General features: G+C 41.6%; 2 protein-coding genes across 2 annotated transcripts in view; one reads left to right on the top strand and one right to left on the bottom strand.

The window, feature by feature from the left end:
- Positions 1 to 16,474, bottom strand: part of LOC135710738 (uncharacterized) — an 88,751-nt gene that overhangs the window by 61,764 nt on the left and 10,513 nt on the right. The gene's annotated exons all lie outside the window — the stretch shown is intronic.
- Positions 9,246 to 16,474, top strand: part of ttv (exostosin glycosyltransferase 1 ttv) — a 504,257-nt gene continuing 497,028 nt past the window's right edge. Inside the window, exon 1 of the mRNA XM_065233387.1 lies at positions 9,246 to 11,392. Coding sequence (XP_065089459.1) covers positions 10,563 to 11,392 — 830 coding nt within the window. The 5' untranslated portion in view covers positions 9,246 to 10,562. The remainder of the gene's footprint in view (positions 11,393 to 16,474) is intronic.

The following is a 16,474-nucleotide window of genomic DNA, read 5'->3' as shown; positions in this document are numbered from 1 at the left end:
ATCCGACACTATGTTGGAATCCAATATGGCGGCCATCAGGGTTCAGATAGTGTCAAATACCCTCCAATATGGGTATTTTTGGAATGGAGACAACGTGTGGATGCCAAAATTTTGGAATCCAATATGGCGGCCAGCGGATTTCACAAAGATTATCAAATACCATAAGATCTGGGTATTTTCGGAACGTGAACGACGCGTAGATACTGAAAATCGATATTCGATGCCATTTTCAGGCTATTTGACACATCTTCTGATATCGGAAGCCTCCTATTTAATTTCAAGATGGCGTCGGACATCGATTTCTGGCTTCTAGATGTCAGCCCGATTTAAAAAATCGGCGTGACATCAATTTTCGGCATCTACGTCTCATCCCCATTCTGAAAATAACCATATTTTAGGATATTTGACACTTTTACGCAAATCGGAAACCGCCGTCTTGGATTACAAAATGGCGTCGAATATCGACTTCCGGCTTCTAGACGCTACCCTGATTCTAAAAAAAAAACCGTTTGTATGGGTATTTGATAGAATTTACAACTTTTTATTGATTTCCAATCTCCAGACGTCACCCCGATTCCAAAACGGGACGGTATCAACATTTCCCATTTTTTTCTGAAATAGAAAGCCGCCATATTGGATTTCAAAATGGCGTCGAATATCGATTTCCGGCCTCTAGACGCCATCCCCATGTCGTGTCCGGGCACGCTTTCAATTTGCCAGTCGACAATCTCGGCCATGGTGACTGCTGATACGCTGGATCCTGTCCACACCGTCTCGGAGTGCAACTTGAATTCGATGTGAAAATTCAAAACCAACTGTTATCCTTGAAAAAGGCTGTTTGTTGAACACGCTGGATCGTTACGCGGTACTACTCGCGGTTACTGCTGCTGCTGGAAGGCCTCCTCTCGCTGATTCGATGCGCGACACTGCTCGCGGTTACTGCTGGAAGGCGCTCTCTCTCAACCGATGGTTCACCGCTCCGTTTCACGGCAACGGGTCGTGGTCTTGCTGCCGTTTGCTCTCTCTCTCTCTCTGTTCGATGCGCGACACTACTCGCGGTTATTGCTGCTGCTGGAAGGCGTCCTCTCGCTGATTTGATGCGCGGCACTGCTCGCGGTTATTGCTGCTATTGGATGCTACTCTATTCACATCAGTTGTATGAATGCCTAATGCGCGACACGGGTCGCGCTTTTATATGATACGTGTGCCCGCGGTTTTTCGTTCCCCCGCGTTATAGGCGATCCTCATTGGTTGACTAGTAACCGTTTTTCTATTACATCTAGTTATCCATGAGAAATGTTCGCGAGTCATAATGACTTTTTGCAAACTTGTCTATCGCTGGGTATCATTTATTTACTATTTTTTTTTTCTCTCAATAATGAAGGGTTAGTTTATTTGTTTTGTCTTTATTTTAAATCATTTATTTTATTTTATTTTTAACTCAACTCTATCTACTACAATCCATCTTACCTCTACTCTTCACTCATAAATGTAATATAAAATCATGTCTTTTAATTTATCCGGGATTCTAGTTTGCCGTCTAGGTCGTGATTCCGTCAAGCTTCTGCTGTCAGATTGGCTCTGCTGTCCTCTTCCATTTGATGGTTCACCATCTGCTGATGGTCCTATGTTGTCCAAATCATTATCTTGGTCTTGAGTGTGTTCATTAGAAGGCTCTTCATACTCCTCGATAGCTCTTTTGGCATCTCCTACGTTCCTCGTATACAGGACCCCACGGTTGCTCCTGACGATCAATTTAGCTCCATCTCTAGCTACTATCGTAAACTTTTCAGAACCGAATGTTGGATCTGATTTTATTCGCCTAGATTGTGTTAAGACTACCTTATCTCCAACGGTAAGATTTGAATCCTTGGCACGTCTTTGACCATCAGCGTACTTTTTGCTTTCAAACTTAGAAAAAGCGTCCTTCTCTCTAATATCTTCTCGATCCAGTTCCATAGAAGCATCAGCTCTCCATAAGCAAGGAAAAGTTCCTCTGAATTTCCAGCCGAGAAGTAGCTCAAATGGCGTCACTCCAAGTCGTGTGAGTGGTCGTACTTTATTATGTATGTGAACATACTTGTTAAGAGCTGTCTTCCAATTTATATTATCCAACTTGGAGGCCGCCAGGGCCTTTTTTATTCCCTCATTTTGCCTTTCGACAGCTCCGTTTGTCTGTGGGCTTAGTGGAATGGACTTACGAATTTTTACGCCTTTGTTCTCCCAGGTTTTCACAAATTTGTCGCTTTGAAACGGGGGACCATTGTCACTTTGCATAGCCAACGGGTAACCCCATACATCAAAGATTGTATTGAGTGCTTTGATAGTTGAATCCGCATCCATATTTCTCATCTCGATGACATGAAGGTAACGCGAGTAAGTGTCAACCACTACAAGAAACTCTCCAAATCCGAACTCCTTATCAGTAAAAAAATCAATCTGTAGTATCTCCCATGGACCATGCGGAAACTCTCTGCTTGTTAGAGGAATCGGAGGATTCTTCTTTGAAAGCAAAAGACAGGTTTCACAGCGTTTTATATATGATTCCGCTGATGTGCTCATCCCTGGCCACCAGAAATGTTCTCGCAAAATCCTTTTTGTTGATCCAATTCCCATGTGACCCTGATGAGCTGATTGGACGGCTTTTTGCCTTAAAGCTTCAGGAAGGACAATCTGGTCATTTTTGAAAACCAAGCTTCCGAAAATACTAAGCACCTTTGCTTGCGATTCGTACCTGCATGAATGGATTTTAATCATAAATTAACATACATTAAATTTATCACAGTACTTTGTTATTTGTTTTCTACCTTCGTAAGCCATCCTCCCAGTGACCCGTTCTGATCGCCATCCTTACTTTCGCTAACTCGTCGTCGATTTCCGAGTGGTTGTCTATCTCGTTCCAAGATATTTCCATTGCTCCAGTGTCAAGAAAATAAAGCAAATGTTTGTCATTGCCTTCATCATCAAACGGTTCCGCTGGCTTGGTCTTTTCAACCAATCTGGATAAAGCATCTGCAACATTCGATTCTCCTGGTACCCTGCTGACACTGAAGTGATATGGCTGAAGTCTTAAAGCCCATGATTCAGCTCGAGTTACTGCTCTTTTTCCGATTCTGTGTAGACCGCCAAAAATGAATTCATTTGATTCTGCATCTGTCCTTATTTTGAAGCATAAACTCATGAGATACATGGAGAATCTTTCAACTCCCCAAACCATTGCCAATGCTTCTTTTTGTGTTTGTGGATATTTTTGTTCTGTAGCCGTTAGTGTCTTGGAAGCACAAGCGATCACCCTTGGCTTTAGCTCTTTGTCAAATTGGACCAATACACCTCCTAGACCATAGGGCGAGGCATCCACAAATAATTCCGTTTGGTCTTCTCTATTAAAGTATCCTAGCGTGGTAATTGTCTTCCATGCTGAATGTTTCATATACTGAAACTCGTCCTCCAAATCCTGATTCCAGTAAAACTTGTCAGCTCTTGCCAATGCGCGAAGTTTGCATGTTTTGTCTGCTCGTTGTGGGATAAATTTTTTCAACAAAGTTTACCAATCCCAAAAAACTTTTCACCTCTGGCAGTGATTCAGGATTTCTAAAGTTCTTTATGGTTGAAATCTTTTCGTCTTCGATTTTCCATCCTTCAGTAGAAACGACAAATCCCAGAAATTTGACTGAACGTTTTCTTATAGCACATTTTTCCTCATTGATTTTGACGTTGTGATTCTTTAAACATTCCATAACCTTGGCCAAATTTTCATCGTGTTCTTCCTTTGTAGTGCCAAAAATCAGTATATCGTCCAAATAGTTAACCGTTCCTTTGCATCCAGAAAGAACCACAGTTTGAAGAGCCTCCTGAAATATATCAGGGGCATTTGAAAGGCCGAAAGGAAGCCTACGGTATCGATAGAGTCCATCTCCCGCAAAAAAATTCGTGAGGTGACGTGAGTCTTCATCCAGCACTACATGAAAGAATGCATTTGTCAAATCTATGGTAGAGAACCACTGAGCACCATGGAGCTCCATTAATATTGACTCAAATGTGGGCATCTTGAATGGTGTGCGGTAGATACTGCGGTTGGGTCCTCGTAAGTCGATGACAAGACGAATATCATCCTTCCCTTTTGGTACTACTAACAGTGATGAGCAAAAGGAACGATCCATATCCAAAGTCACTTGTTCGATAATACCGTTTGATAATAAATCATTAAGTTTCTGCTTAGTAAGTTCTTTGTATGCCGCTGGAATATGGGTGTACACATTCCGTGATGGAGGCATGTCTGTGTTGTACTTCAACGAAACCGGCGGAATATTGAACTTCGGAAACTCTTTGGGAGTCGATACTGTGTGTACGTCGCGACAAGTCATATTCGCATCATAAAGCAATAATTGATGCTGACGTACAGGCACATTTAATCCAATGTCAAGAACGCAGTACCGTATTGCTGTGTTGAATCCCAAGAGTGCCCGTACTTCATCCACAACATAGAACTTCTCAATCGTTACTGGCCTTTCTTTAGATATGAATAACTCAGCCGAAAAATTTGCAATAACGTTGATCTGCCCATTCATAGCATATGCTTTTAAGGGTTTATCAGTGGAGGATCGCAAAGTAAAAAGTTTAGATGAAGCATCTTTGTCAGCCAACATTTTGTCAAAGGATATTTTTGTTATGGTGTTAACTTGGGCACCGGAATCTATAAAAAATTTGACTTTCACTCCAGCAACTTTTCCTTCAATAAAAGCATTGTTCTCGTCCGGAATTATATGATTTCTCAATGGTTGAACCAGAGGATGTACACTATTGATACTCTGGAAGTTTGTTTGAGCGACTTGTGGTTTCTGCGGTTGCTGTAATATATTTAATATGAATCAGTCAATTTTGTTTCCATTACATTTTATTATGATCAGTATTATTTTAATTATCTTATAAATATTTTTTTTTCTTTTTTTTTTTTTGCCAATCTTAGAAATTAATGAAAAGAAAGTGTATAGAAAATTACTCAGGAACTTCAGCATGTTCACGTACCTTGACGTCAAACTCATGATCAGTCGGCGCAATTTCAATCGCCGCAATCTTCCTCTCAACTTCTGGTTCCTCTTGGTCCGCAAATCGCTTTAGCGCCCTGGCTTGATATTGTGGATTTCTCGGCTGATTGGATGAACAAACGCGCGCAATGTGGCCCAAACGTCCGCAAATTCTGCATTCCTTCTGCATAGCTGAACATTCAGACGAGCGATGATAAATGCTTCCACATCTCCAACAATTGGCAGTGTTTTGATAACGTGAGTTCCCTCTGAATCCTCTTCCTCCTCTTCCACCTCGATTACCTCGTTGAGCTCCTCTTCCTTGCCAGCTATGACCGAACATTGATGTATTTCTTTGATCTTCATGCCTGTTATGTGACGTCACAGATGCTAGCGACAACGTTTTATCGTGACTATGGGCTCTTTGAAATTCGTCTTCGTTGGTTTTCTCGATCTCTCTGTCTCGCACCAAATCGATAAGGTCCTTCATAGAACCTTGCTTCACCCAGTTCCGATGGGCTAGGACTCTTACTCTTCCATCGGTAGCACCTTTTGTGATAACTCTCACAACGGCTTCCATTTCGTCATCTGTTCCGTAATTGTATAATTTTGCTGCAGACGCCACACGCCTCACAAATTCAACACTGCTTTCCACACTCGTTTGGCTCATCATCATCAGTTTTCCCCGCTGGGAAAGGGTGTAAGTTCTCGATCCATAATATGCATTCAGTCGAGCCATTGCATTCGAAAATGGTTCTGATTTCTCATCAGGCATTCCTGGTGTAGTGGTGGTTGTGTTGAATATTTCACGAAGCTTTGGGCCAGCCTTAATCTTGAATACTCCGAACATTGTTTGTTCATCAACAGCATTGATTAGTTTCAGAGATGAAATCAAGATGTCCTTCCAATATTCGTATGCTCGCTTGTCAACTTCCATTTCTCCCTCTGAAGGGACACACTCCGGGATGTTGAGTGTGCCTAATGTCCAGTTGTTCATTGTTGATAGTAGTAACGTGTCGTCACGTATTGTGCTGGAGCAAGCCTGGGGAAATCCATTGCTAAGACCTTGATCTGATCCCGCTGTCAGATTGGCCATCTGTTCACGATAAGAGTTGTTCTTCTCAAGAGCTTCTTTTAGCTCTTTCATGATTTGTTTCTTGGAAGACTTCCTAAACAACACAAGAGAAAACACATTTCTTAGTTAGTTATGCAGGTTTTTTTTTTTTTTTTTTTTTATGCTCTGTCTTTATCTACAGAGACATAACATCATTTGAGCTTCGTCTATATCCACCGAAGCTCATGAAACACTTAAATTTGTTTAAGATTGCTCTAGCAGTACTTCGCCTATTTCCATCGAAGTCTGTTCTGTTTTCTAGATCAAATGCTTTTTTTTTTTTTTTTTTTTATACTTACTTTACGGGAGCTGCTGTTCCATCCAAAGCTGCGCCATTGTCGTTTCCGGGCACGCTTTCAATTTGCCAGTCGACAATCTCGGCCACGACTGCTGATACGCTGGATCCTGTCCACACCGTCTCGGAGTGCAACTTGAATTCGATGTGAAAATTCAAAACCAACTGTTAGCCTTGAAAAAGGCTGTTTGTTGAACACGCTGGATCGTTACGCGGTACTACTCGCGGTTACTGCTGCTGCTGGAAGGCCTCCTCTCGCTGATTCGATGCGCGACACTGCTCGCGGTTACTGCTGGAAGGCGCTCTCTCGCAACCGATGGTTCACCGCTCCGTTTCACGGCAACGGGTCGTGGTCTTGCTGCCGTTTGCTCTCTCTCTCTCTCTGTTCGATGCGCGACACTACTCGCGGTTATTGCTGCTGCTGGAAGGCGTCCTCTCGCTGATTTGATGCGCGGCACTGCTCGCGGTTATTGCTGCTATTGGATGCTACTCTATTCACATCAGTTGTATGAATGCCTAATGCGCACGGGTCGCGCTTTTATATGATACGTGTGCCCGCGGTTTTTCGTTCCCCCGCGTTATAGGCGATCCTCATTGGTTGACTAGTAACCGTTTTTCTATTACATCTAGTTATCCATGAGAAATGTTCGCGAGTCATAATGACTTTTTGCAAACTTGTCTATCGCTGGGTATCATTTATTTACTATTTTTTTTTTCTCTCAATAATGAAGGGTTAGTTTATTTGTTTTTTCTTTATTTTAAATCATTTATTTTATTTTATTTTTAACTCAACTCTATCTACTACACCCCATTCCTAAAATATTTGTATTGATGAGTATTTGACAGTATTTCCCACTTAATCTGAAATCGGAAGCCGCCATCTTGGATTTCTAAATGGCGTCGCATATCAATTTTCGATCGGTAGACTGCATACCGATTAAAAAAATACGATTATTGATGTGCATTTGACTGTATTTCCACTTTTTCGGTAATCGCAAGCCGCCATCTTCGCTTTCAAAATGGCTTCGGATATCGATTTTCATCCTCTAGACATCATCCAGATTGCAAAAATACCTTTATTGATAAGTATTTGATAGCATTTTTCACTTTTTCTTAAACTGGAAGCCACCATCTTGGATTTAAAAATGGCTTCGCATACCAATTTTTGATCTCTAAACGTCACCCCGATTCAAATGTTGCGATGCATATTCCGTCATTTCATGTTTTTTGGTGGCTAATATTTTTGCTCGGTGATAATTTTATCCATCCGAAACAGGCTTCCAGACGTTTCACCTTCACCAAAATCAAAGCGACTATTTTCTGGTCCAACAATTGAAAAGGACCTATCAGTATCGTAAACAAGTCTTTGTAAGTCCTTTCTTCGCCAAGCTTAGGCCACCCACGCAAACTAACAGCATCATCATGTAGGAGAAAATTTTTGGTTTGCGTGAGTGGCCTACGATTTGCGAGGAAAGGAGTTACAATGTTTTGTTTACAAAAACTGATAGTCCCTTTTCCATTGTTGGACCAGCTTTGCCAGCAAGCTGAATACAGGCGCACATAGACGTTTCCCTTATGCATTTTCGTGTGCAGCTTTGATCAGATGACCGCATGTAGATTGTAATTTCTACACCTCTTTAGTATTGATTACAAAAAATCAGCATTCAGAGGTGGTTACTCATGGAGGCCTATGACAGGCCTGGTTCACTAAATAGCAGTCAAATATTATTATTTCATGTGTTTTTCACGAGCTCTTTTGGTAATATATAAATCAAAGCTTTTAAAATTCAATTTCACAGTGTGGCTATTTCCACGGATGATCCGTGATGGGTCCGTATCTTGTATGTAAGTTTTGTTGAACACACAATTTAAAAACTTAATTTATTTCGAGCTCCGTTCAAACATTATTGCATTCCATTCATCGTTCAGTCATCGACTGTTCCTGCAATCGATGAACTCTAAAATTTTCAAATTGTTCACCAGTTTCGCAGTAAAGAAAACATCTCGAAAGTGAACCCTACACGATTGCTTTTATTGTCGCAGTGATAAAGACGAAAACCAAAGCGATTCCACTCTTAACTAGGCTCCATGCAAAGACTTATTTCGTCACATATTTTAGCTTTCCTAGCAAGGGTTTTACCTGAAATCAAATGGTAAAGTATTGTCTTATTGATTCATTGAAAAAGTACATAAACCTACTTCAACACCAGGAATGTGAAACGCAAAAGGATCAAAAGTTTGACAGATCATGAAGTTAACTGACCATCCAGCAACATTTTTAGGATAGCTATTTGTTCAGTAAAAAGTGATTTTGCACTGTGAAGAAGTTAAGCAATCCATTTAGCGGGAACTCGATTTCAATTTTTGGCGTGTGGACCTTCAAATCTGCCTCAATTCCAACCTAAAACCGAAAATTAATAGATTAAAAAGCTCCTCGTCAACACGTTCAGTAGCGAAAGTAACGTCTTTCCGCCAATTCTTCTTGTGCCCCAAACCAAAACAACAAGCAAAACTGGTGGCGGCCTCTGATAAAATCCGTAAGCGTTTGCCATTTTCTAAAGTTGGCAGTACCGAACCTATCCTATACTGGTTTGACGTTTCTCTTCTCCACCGTCCGTCTCACTCATTCCGTCGGCGAACGCATAAGAGACGGCACGAAAACAATCCCAGTCGTGCGGAGAGTGCCGCGATGTGAAAAAAAAACATCGCACGAACATGGGCGGCGGTGTGCGAAGGAGGATGACACTTTTTCATAAACATGCTCCGCCAATGCATGGTGGCAAGTGGCGACGAGGGTACTTCCCACACGCACGTTTGACAACTCTCCACTGTGAAATATCGAATCAGTCTTGTTCGGTACGTCTATTCTGTCGCATCTTGTGCATTACGGCGGTGTAACGGTGAAGTGTTGTAGCGCAGACGGTGTTTTTCCTCTTTCATCTAAAGTTTTTTTTTGTGTGTGCGTCGGCAGTGAATCGGAAGCGTGAACCTTGTTTTAGTAGGATTAATTAAGATGGATTGTCATGTTTTCGGGTGGCATAATTAGATTTGAAGTGAGGAAAATGTGAGCAGCGAATCGATTGCGGTGGAAAATGAAGCGCGACTGGCTTCTGTGACGTGGTGTAAGAAGCGCTACGGAATGTTTGGAATTTCGCTGGAGGAGGAGATATGGTGATGAAGAAGAGCTGGGCTAGCCCCAGGATGTTCCCGATGTGATGTGGATCAGTGAGATGTGGTAGAGCAGGTTTTAGGAGGGTGGATCCCAGTGAAATGAGCTAAGAGAAAGTCTCAAATTGCCAATAATAGAACGACAGCTTCTAGTGCGACTGAATGTAAATAATGTAAATGTCAAAATATGACATGATTGGTTCTGCAGTGATTCTCCGGAGCAGAGCGGACGTGTTTTTCGGTGCGAGTGCATTGTTTGTTATGAAGCCGCGACTGCTGCGTCTGCGAGCGGAAATCAACGGGATGTTATTCTAACAGATTTATTGTTAAGATGTTTACCTGCAACGGAATGTAAACAATGCCCAAGATGAGATCTACCTCCCATTGAGGAAAGCAGTAGCGTGAATGGGTGTAGAAAGAGGGATGGATTAAAAATCGATACTGGTGTGTTGTGTACTAAACAAAAATACCACGGCCAATAGATGCGCGGTTGTTTTTCGGCGGATGAGCTGAATTATTCATGTGTGAAGGGGAATAGTTTGAAGTTAGTGCAGTTTTCGTGGGCTGAGGATAACCGGGGGAAAAATGTTATCTAGTGTCAATACGCATTCCGGAAGGCGGATAATCTCTACGTGATATCTGTGCTTGAGGCTAGCAGTGAAGTTGCTTCATTATGATATCAGAATAAATGTTTGTATTGAAAATAAAAAAAAGAATACCGTAAAAGCAGTGAAACAGGTGAATAATAAGAGGAAGATCGCTAGGAGAGTGCTTCGTGTTCATTCAGCTGTAAATACGCATCGGAATCACCGGAAAATGCCCGGGTCGCCATTTGTCCCAGTGCACCGAAACACAGAAATAAATTATTCAATGTATAACAATTAATCTCCGGAGCTGCAGCAGTGCCCGTGAATATTTGAGCACCTACACAGAAAAGCCCCCGCCAATTCCATCATCCAAAATGCAAGCAAAAAAGCGCTACATTCTGGTGATAATCTGCTGTGCGTTTCTCGCATACTGCTACTTTGGCGGCTACCGGCTCAAATGGCTCCAGAAACTGTTCGCCATAAGCGTTCGAAAAAACCCCTCCAAGCTCCCGCCATATCAACAGTTGTACTATCAATTCTCAGACTTTCCAGAATCACCCGTCCGAAGTTCACACCTCTCCTCGATCCCCGATGATGACCTGTTTGCCCATCCCGCCTTCGAGTCGAAATACATTGGTGACTCGCTCCCATCCCACAGCCGGTCCTGTCGAATGGAAACCTGTTTCGACTTCACCAAATGCTCCGACCAGAACTTCCTAGTCTACGTCTATCCACCGGAGCCTCTCAATTCCCTGGGAGCTCCCCCGCCCATCAGTCCAAACTATCAGAAAATAATCTCAGCCATCCAGGAGAGCCGGTACTACACGGTAGATCCAGAGAAAGCCTGCCTATTCGTGCTGGGCATCGATACTCTGGATCGAGACTCGCTAAGCGAAGACTACGTACGGAACGTTCCGTCTCGGTTGCAGCGGCTTCCCTACTGGAACAATGGCCGCAATCATATCATCTTCAATCTGTACTCCGGAACGTGGCCGGACTACAACGAAAATGGGCTCGGATTCGATTCGGGACAGGCCATTCTGGCCAAGGCCAGCATGAGCGTGCAATCGCTGCGGCCGAATTTCGACGTGAGCATACCGTTGTTTCACAAGCAATTTCCGCTGCGTGGTGGTAACACAGGATTCGTTGCGAGCAACAACTTTCCGGCGAACAAGAAGTATCTGCTGGCGTTCAAGGGGAAAAGGTAGGTGATTTTAGAGTTCTGCTTTGATGATTAGGGTTGTTTGTAAATACTTTTATTCGGGAATTTCATGGAGAACACGAACAAATTTTGTATCAGTGTGAAAACATCGCATGTGGGCGAGGTTTTCAGTAGAGACGAACTTTTCAAAAGGTCCAATCTATATGGATTAAATCATTTAATAGAATTTCTCTTCTGAAATCCATGGCCTTTCAAACACATTTGCAACTACTTCTGCCACGTACGTAATATTATGAAAAAGGTATTTCTGTCATCATTCGCCAGTTGGGACCAGAGATGTCAGATTTGCAGACATGTCTGTGAACGTGCAGACTTTTTATTTTTGTTGCAGACATTTTTCACGAACCAAACATTTACCAGAATTTTTATTTTTGCAGTAGACATTTACAGAATTCACAGATCATAGATCTAGTCTCACATAAGCTTATATTATCAATACGGATGATTTATACTTCAATCATAGTTTATATTTACCAATTTAATGTCTGATATTCGTCAAATCAAGAACAACATGTGAAAAGGGCATACAAGCTTTTTGTAAACAAACCTTCCCTTTCCCTTTTCTCGCCACCCATATCAGGCTTAACATTTGATAACGGCACAAAAGCATTTGTAAACAAACTTTCTAAGGCCCTTTACACGCGAACCAAAGTACGCCCACGCAAACCAATACCACTTTCGGAAAGGTGATAGTTGCCCTATCCGATGATGTAACACAAATTTGTCGAATTAGCGGAACGATACTGTATCTCATTGATTTCACTACAAATCAGATTTAAATAATCTACTAAATCAGATTTAAATAATCTACTAGCCTAGTGGCGGAAAAAGAAGTTTTTTTTTTACTTTTCGTCTCTTTTTGGCTGCACATCCATCTCATCCTGACGTTTACTAATTGGCGTTAATGTCCAAAAATCATCTCTTCTAGCAAAGATTGTCAGATTCTTATGGACATTTTCAGTGAAGTGAAAGGATAGTACAAAGTCCGCCATATTTCACGCATAGACTGACGTTTTCATTTTGGGATTTTACCATAGGTGTAAAGAGCTACAGAGCAACGTGAATTACAACCAATATTAATGATTGTTTTAATAGATGACCGGAATTGACATATTTCAAACTTTGTCGAGTTTCAGAAGCGGAAGTTACTTCACAGTTAAAATAACGTTTAAAATCTCATCGCCTGTTCTATAATTGTCTACGGACCCCACTCAGACAGTTTTCGCTCATGTCAGGACTTAGTTTTCAAGGTTTATTTGAATCTGCCAGTTTGGTTTTGGGCAAGCTTTTTTTTTTGTTCATTAATTTATTTGATAAGGCTCAACCGAATCAACTTTCCAGAGCCAAAGATTCTTGGTCACTATACAATACATCTTAAAACTATAGTCAAAAGGTACAACACAATAAAAACTTTATCTTCCGCTATCCAAAAAGCCTCCTCCATCAGAACTTGAGCCGCTTCCAGTGGTTTCATTGTATGGCAGTTACGCCATCGTGGGGCAAAGCGCTTCCATTGCAGCAATGGACGCAAAACGTGGTAAACACTCACACACTCAACACGAAACGGTTGCTTTCCAAAGTCGACGACGCATCGACCGAAAGAACTGTTGATGAAGAACAATGAGGAGGACCACACAATGGTTGCTGCCGAGTAAGCAGACGATCGCGTGGTACACATCGAGAGTGCTTTTGTCGACAGTCGAGTGAACACTGGCAAGCTTTTTTGCATTTGTATCTTTCTGATATGTTTAAACAGGAGTAATTTTTTCCATCGAAACGAAAAGTAGACTTAAATTGCTACTATATTTACAGAATTTATTGAAACATTTAAAGGGATTAGATGTGCCACAATATTATGTCTTATGTTTTCAGGTACTTTAAAAACATCGGTTCTCCTTCTCCTTTCTCCGTTTTGTAGTTAGCGTAGAATCCCAAGTAACAATTTAACAGCCTTCACTCTGATTTTTTTGTGGTTTTAAAACAGCAATAAGCAATCTTTTGAGTTTAAATACAGCTTTTAAAGTGCAAAACATTCTAGATTTGTAGTTTAGCTTTATGCTGTTTTAAAAACCTTTGTACGGAATTTTTTTTACGAGAAAATCAGAAATTGTCTGGTTTAAAAAAAAATAATTTAATGCAGCACTCTATCCCTTTATAAAACTGTTCAGTAAATCATTCGGTATTTGTCTTATTGCTGTCACGACAAAATACTTCATAAAGGTGTTTTAGCATTATAAATGTAATTATAATCCCGTTCGGGTTCAGACGGGATCAAAAAGCATATATTAATGCGCTTTGGTGCCAATGAAGTGTATCACAAAACCTCCCACTGTTTACAAATAGAGTTAACTACCCCATTTCCAGCCTATTAAGCACAACCCGCACTTACTCTTTCTTAATCTAGCGCAGTCTCCAAACGGAATGTTATTATTACTGATGTCTTCCAAATTTATTTACCTTTCCTTACGTACCGTAAGATTTGATAAAGAGAAACCAATCGTTGAGATATTGTCAAAAGTCTAACACTGCTTCTTGACGCCAAACTCGGCCTACGGATTCTAAACTTGGCCTAATGCATTGAAACGTAATTGAAACGCCATTGAATTCACTTCGGCCTATCGGATGAAGATAAAAATTAATTCAGTCGGAGCGCTTCTTTTGCTTTTGGGAATAATGGGTGCAAACCTTCACGCGTTCTAATTGATTTCGCTTGGTAGCTTATTAACTAAAGTATCGTACCAAACGCTTAATTGTCTTGTTAAGTCTGAAATCATGGATTTATTTGAAGTTTTCTGCTCGATAGGCCTAAAATGGGCGATTAGACCGAAGTAGTTCTCTACCCTACACTGGAGTCGCTTTTACCCGTTTTTTTACACCGTTTTTTTACGCGGATTTCGGAATTTACGCGGTTTTTTACGCGGATTTTGGATTTTTTTACGCGGATTTCAGAATTTACGTGGTTTATCGTTATACACTGGCGTCGCTTTTTACGTGGTTTTTTTGCACGGTTTTTTTTACGTGGTTGTTTTAAGCGGATTTTGAAATTTACGCGGATTTTGGAATTTACGCGGCTTTTTTACGCGATTTTTTTTACGTGGGACGTATCACCCGCGTAAAAAGCGACTCCAGTGTAAAACTAAAAAGATGGATCCGCCTAGAGACAGTGAAAAACATAATCGAGTGGGACTTTCAAACGCAGAATCGCAAGGAAATGCCAAAGGATAATCGTGAAATAATTCTAGCAAAATCGGTCAACAACAAGCAGCCGACAGAGAGGAGCGAAATTAATGTAGTTTACGAAATACTTGAAGTTAGACGCTTAAAGTTGATGGGAATACACAGCATATTGTCAATGGCAGCCTTCTCCAGAAATAACGTTGCGATGATGATCCGAATTGCATCAGTGCCAAACTAGGACTGCAGAAAACTGCTGACAGGAAACTTCAGAAGCTGTCCGTCAGCAGGAAATTGACTGTCTTCCGAATCATTCACGGAAAGGGTTAACTGTTCCAAAAATTCCAAGCAAGCGCACAGAAACTTCATCACATCATCCGGAAGACGGAAAACTTTTCGGGAACGATTGAGCTTCGCACTGTTCCAAGTTACGAATGTAGATACACTTCCTGAGTAACTGCTTCCAATAGATGAATTGCCCTTATCAAGGATGTCACGCAACTTGTTGATCCAACGCTGGAGTAGAACATCGTTGCAATGATCGCACAACGAAATTATCGAAAGATAAACAAATTTTGATGTTTAACTTTTTCCAGGCAACTTTTCCACCATTATTGTGATGTGATTAGAACCCACCATCAGTGCAAGGATTACCTATGACTGCAGATACTTCACTGAATCAACTTCATTGAAGACCTTTGGAAGACAAACGACAAGATGTACGTCTATCAACACGTGACAAGGGACTGGCAAATCCACGAACCCTTGTCCAGTCTACAAATTCTTTGAAACCCTGAAACTACGAAACTCTGAGGATCGAACGGAAGGAGAAATGCAGTCTGAATGGATATTCTATTAGTGATCAGGATCACAAGCGTGTCGTGAAAGCGTTTAAGCGGGATCCCAATGCTTCGGTCAGGGATGTGGCCAAAAAGTTGAATCTGCCCAAGTCTTTCGTTCAGAGAGCCAAGGACCGGGAGGGACTGCATACGTACAAAGTGCAGAAGGCTCCAAATCGTGACGAACGGCAAAATACGGTGGGAATGTCACAGGCCCGGAAACTTTACACCCAGATGCTGACGAAACCTCATTGTCTCATCGTGGATGATGGACCTTACGTCAAGGTGGACTTTCGGCAGCTTCCGGGGCTACTGTTCTTCACCGCCCAGCACAAGTTTGATGTTTCGGATGATATGGGACACCCTTTAGTAATTCATAACACGTTAAATGTTACTGTTTGGAATCCAGATCCCCTGTCAACTACAACCCTGGCATCCATCTATTGCAGCTGAGCAGTACAATAGCCTGTCCGTGCAACCGCCGGGCGGATTTGTTTACGTTTGGGCTATTGTCTACAGTCTAGACCGTACAATATATACCATTCAATGATGGGGATAAGGAATCGAGGTTTAGGTATATAAAAATTCATCTCTTCTCTGGTAGCTTAGGTCAGTAGGTACCACATAGCAGCTAAAGTGATCTAATGAGAGTATGAAGAGAGGATGATAACGTCCGATCAGTGTGTCGACCTGGCTTGCCAGACCACCGACCGGCAATATCCGTGACGTCACCTCTCTCGCAATAGATCAGCTTCTCTGGATCTATTGCGCTGCTCTTGATAGAAAGGGAAAGTTTTTAGCTACGAACAGGTCATCGGACAGACCACCGGTCATTTCATACGTTTGCGGTAACCGCAGAAGATTCGTGTTCTTTTTGTATAATCGTGTAGTCTAATTTGATAAGGCAAATAAATGTAGTGTTTTGACTAAGTGTTTCCATCAAACGAAGAGTTTTATTATGATGCAAAAACGGATTAATATCCTCCTGATACACTCGCTGCATGAAGATCCCAGGCAATAAAATTCGAGGCTGGTTGGATGATGGTGCTAC

The sequence above is a fragment of the Ochlerotatus camptorhynchus genome, unplaced genomic scaffold, assembly GCF_037179485.1.
Source record: "Ochlerotatus camptorhynchus isolate MF236.1 unplaced genomic scaffold, CSIRO-AGI_Acam_v1.1 ptg000401l, whole genome shotgun sequence".
Taxonomy (NCBI): domain Eukaryota; kingdom Metazoa; phylum Arthropoda; class Insecta; order Diptera; family Culicidae; genus Ochlerotatus; species Ochlerotatus camptorhynchus.
The sequence above is the reverse complement of the archived record's forward strand: the minus strand, read 5'-3'. Positions and strand labels throughout refer to the sequence as shown.